General features: G+C 36.3%; 1 protein-coding gene across 1 annotated transcript; it reads left to right on the forward strand.

Annotated features, from left to right (window-relative positions):
* The first annotated feature begins 2,008 nt into the window (after positions 1-2,008).
* U4-U6-60K (U4-U6 small nuclear riboprotein factor 60K) lies at positions 2,009-4,308 on the forward strand. Its single transcript, XM_075304970.1, has 2 exons — positions 2,009-3,370; positions 3,434-4,308. The coding sequence occupies exons 1-2, from the start codon at positions 2,146-2,148 to the stop codon at positions 3,814-3,816; spliced, it is 1,608 nt and encodes a 535-aa protein (XP_075161085.1). The 5' UTR covers positions 2,009-2,145; the 3' UTR covers positions 3,817-4,308.
* Positions 4,309-4,684: the final 376 nt, after the last annotated feature.

Raw genomic sequence — 4,684 nt, forward strand, 5'->3', positions numbered from 1 at the left:
GGAAGGAAATCGAATTATCAATGCAAAAGTGTTTACTAATAATGTTTAAGATATTTAAAGTTTTGTTGTTTTTTGTTTGTTTTTATTTGTTAATATGTTTAATAAGATTATTATTTATCAATTGGTATTGTAGTGTATTATGTAGTGTAGTGTATTATTATATATTTTATTTTGATAAAAATTAATAAATTATGCAAAATTCATAGAATATTGGCTTTGACTTTCAATTTGAAGTGGGGATATCATTCATACAAATTTAGGTTGAAAAGTAGTTGCAACGATGTTGATTTTGAATTTGACTCGCATCGAAAATTGTTTGACAAATTATTGAGTAGCGATGCATTTCAATTTGAGGATAACACTTGCGATATTATTGCTAATGTGTTGAATTTCACTGTTGAGGGTAATGTCTGTTTTTTGTTGAGAACGCGATTTTCTCAACAATTTCTCAACTTGAATATTACCCTAATCCTTTGAAAAAATGTCTGAAAAATTGTTGAAATTTAGCATTTTTCAAACGTTTGTGTTTATTGGGATGTGATACATTGAACGAATTTCAATTATCGCCGACAATTCTTAGTGTTTGAACACACTGTAGGATTTCTTACAAGCACGGCGCACAGATCTACTTTGAGTAGATAATGGGGAGGGTGTGAAATGGCGAATATCACGTATACTTATACTACGTTCACACCCCTGCCAGCATTTCAAAGTTCCATTTCATCCTCATCGCTACCTCAGACTCGTAAATGTCACCACAACCATCGCGAACTGTGATGAGGGAAGCATATCAAAAAGTACAAAATGTACATGAAAGTATTTTGCCATCACTACTGTTAGAAGAGCCATTTTATTTTTTGTGAAACGCCAAGCGCAACCAGCTTTTTATATTTTATTTAAATAAAAAGGAAAATAAAGTTCTGAAAACATAGATATTACGCTTAAAATTGTGAAAGATATATGGTGAACAATTTTCGACTTTCCAAATAGAATAAAGTGATCGTTTTTCAAATATTTTTCCAGACACGCTGCCTCCATCGAAAATAAACAAACTGGCTGATAGACGCTGCAATATGTAACTTGCTACTTAAAACTCAACATCATTCTTTTATTAATGCAAAAAATTATGTTAAATGTGATGAGATAAACCGAAAAATCTTATATATATAAGAAATTATAAATGTTTAATCAAATCAATAAACATATACACAATCGTGTTTTACTTGACCACAATGATTCTTCTACAATTACCTTAAAATGCACTTTTTTTGATAGTTTGCAGGGGTTCTTATTGGCGTCCTTCGAAATTGATCTAAATAGGCACCTAATAATTGCACTGATGAGAAACTTTTTCGTAGTAACTTGGCGTGGTACAACTTCTCAATAGTGACGGCGCTTTTCCGACGAGTTTTTGATGTCGTATATGATTGTTTTTGACGTAGTGGGGGGATTCTCTCAAATTCAAAAAATGTTGGCAGGGTTATAGTCTGCAAGGCGCATAAGATAGGATCCGTATATCTGATGAAACTTTTGGATGCTGATATGTTAAGAGTTTTCTTAAAACAATGAAGTACATAAGAAAATCCTTAACATCTTTTGTTTAATTTATTTTTGGGATCAAATTTCAAATTACTTTTGAATTTACTCTTATGTTCTGTTGTTACTTTTTTTGTTAATACAATTGAATTAAACACTTGATTTAAACAAATTTGTCTTTTGATGCTGTAGACTGTTATTACTCAGAATATTTAAGGAACCTCGAAATCTTCGGAATTCCGAAGAAATCCCGGGATTTAATATTTTGAAATGCCGAATTCCGGGATTTATCCTGAATGACATCACTAATTTTTGTCGTCAACACTCCAATGCCGTCATTATTTGCGCCTGTAGAAAAATCGGTCCAATAAAAGCGCTCCATTCGTACAACTTACATCCCCTTACACGTCTTACCAGTTCCAATCATCGACCCTTGGGTGTCGATGATCGTCGTTAGGCTTGACGTATTGCGGATGCGGTAAGAGGGACGATGGAACGCTTTTAAATTAGGATAATACAATAAGGAAGCGTGCCGATAAGTGCTGTTAAAGTTAATATTATTTTATTTGTTAAAGTTAAAGTCTTTATAATTTCGCGCGTTATTGTAGTATGTCCGATGATGATGACATTCAATATGTTAAGCGGCAAAGAACTCTGTACTACGGCTCATTGGAGGAGACCGAACGTAAACGTTTGGCGGGTGCTTCTTCAATTTCAGGACTAACAGCATCGAGTTCTACTCAATTGGAGGACATTGACTCAGACGAGGACTATGAGGACCCAAAGAAACATCAACAAACAGCTGCATCTGCACCACCACCGACAGCTGCCGCCCTAGCTAATAAAATAAATGATGACTACTTTGATTTGGAAACAGAGATATCTAAGGATAAGGTGGCTCTGCTCGAGGAGTTTGAGCGTAAAAAGCGTGCACGCCAAATAAATGTCTCCACAGATGATTCCGAAATCAAACGTAATTTGAGACAGTTGAACGAGCCCATTTGTTATTTCGGAGAAGGCCCGGCGGAGCGAAGGCGTCGTCTTAGGGAATTATTGGCTAGTTTGGGGGAGAATGCCATAAAACAAAAACAGAATGAAGAGGAGGAAAGGAAACAATTGCAGAAAGAACAGGAAACCACATGGTACCACGAGGGTCCGGAAACATTGCGGGTGGCCAGACTTTGGATTGCCCGTTATTCCCTGCCCAGAGCTAAGGAGCGCTTGGAAAAGGCCAGAGAAGCGCTGGAAGTGCCAAGTGCTACCAGGGCTGGAAGAATGGTGGAATTGCAGAAACGTTTGCAATCAATGGGACCACATTGCAGTCAAGTGGGAGATACTCGCCCACTAAGCGGGAGTGCCTTTAATGATGATTCCACTCTGTTATTAACATCATCTTGGTCTGGAGTTTGTAAAGTGTGGTCAGTACCCGATTGTAAATTAGAGCAAACCCTGCGGGGTCATACCAGCTATGTGGGTGGCGTAGCATTTCGTCCGGGTGTGAAAAGTGATGAAGAAAATGTTGTTGCTATGGCTTCAGGGGGTCACGATGGATCTGTTAAACTTTGGGGATTTAATTCGGAAGAATCAATAGCCGACATCACAGGACATATGCCTCATAGGGTTTCGAAGGTGGGATTTCACCCTTCAGGACGTTTCTTGGCCACAGCATGTTACGATTCCTCATGGCGGTTGTGGGATCTGGAACAAAAAACTGAAGTATTGCATCAAGAAGGCCATGCAAAGGCCGTCCATTGCTTGGCTTTTCAATGGGAAGGCAGTGTTATTGTCACCGGAGGATTGGATGCTTTTGGTCGAGTATGGGACTTGCGAACAGGTTAGTATGGAAAACAAATTGTGAGATATAGCTAATTTTTTTTTCTTTTACTTATCATTGCAGGTCGTTGCATTATGTTTCTTGAGGGACATTTGGGATCTATATTTGGTGTGGATTTCTCTCCGAATGGTTTCCACATTGCCACAGGATCCCAGGATAATACATGCAAAATTTGGGATCTACGTCGGCGACAACCTGTTTATACAATACCAGCTCATCTAAATCTCATATCGGATGTAAAATATCAACGAGATGGTGGAAGTTTTCTTGCCACTTGTTCCTATGACTGCACCACAAAAATATGGTCCAACAAGACATGGCAACCATTGAAAACTTTGCAAGGCCACGATGGCAAAGTAGTCTCGTTAGATATATCCTCGAATTCCAATTATATAGTGACAACATCTTTTGATCGTACTTTCAAATTATGGTCACATGACTGCTAGTACTAGTTTCTTACCTCAAGGTTTACATCTAAAATATTGGTAAACTTTCAAGTCTGAATTGTGAATTTATGCATCCAACAGTTCCAAACCACATTCTTGTTATAAAACATTAACACATAACTCTTTGCATTAAGAGTATCTGATTTCCGGCCCTCTCCATCCCTCCCTCAACAATAATTCTATATAGTCCAAAACTTTGGTATCTTTGTTTAGAAAGGCAGCAATAGTTTTTTCTCTCGCAAAATCTATCTGTCTCAGTGTTTCTGTTAACGTTGAAATATATATATTACTTATTATATAATTATAGTAATTTGTTATATTAAAAAAATTGAAATAACACAAAAACCAAACATATTAAAGTCAACCCTCAAACTCTGGCTCTAACCGACAATGCATTATGTACAACAAAGGAAACGCTGATAAATGTGTTTCACCTTCTGTAAATTAATAAAGAAAAAATTTTAAAAATAAAAATTAATTTTGTAAAATATAGTATTATTTTTATTATACATACAAAGCGGGTCTTTTATTCATATTATTTAGAAGAATTATACAGTGCTTATGCAAAACAGTAAGAGCGGTAGTACTATGGCTTCTACCCTGCACTGACAGTAATTCTTTGAGTCGATTATTTAACTTCTATCATTTCCAAACAGCTCGCATGATAGCTGATAAATTTATTTCATTTATTTTATTTTATTTAACAATTAGTAATTGATAGTCATTTTATTATTTACAAGCTTCCAAATCCAGTAGAAAACTTGCTCGGGAGCTGAACATATCGCGAGAATGCATGTCACACATATTGAAACAAGAGCTTGGACTAAATCCATTGAAGTTCTAAAAAGTGCAAGAGCTCACCGATGCA

This window comes from Haematobia irritans, chromosome 4, assembly GCF_050003625.1.
Source record: "Haematobia irritans isolate KBUSLIRL chromosome 4, ASM5000362v1, whole genome shotgun sequence".
Classification (NCBI taxonomy): domain Eukaryota; kingdom Metazoa; phylum Arthropoda; class Insecta; order Diptera; family Muscidae; genus Haematobia; species Haematobia irritans.

What these genes read in the sequence shown, in the direction of transcription:
- U4-U6-60K (XM_075304970.1), top strand. Translation starts at nt 2,146, where the DNA reads ATGTCCGATGATGATGACATTCAATATGTTAAGCGGCAAAGAACTCTG. An exon ending in AGTATGGGACTTGCGAACAG is followed by an intron (nt 3,371 to 3,433) that starts GTTAGTATGGAA and finishes TTATCATTGCAG; the next exon opens with GTCGTTGCATTATGTTTCTT.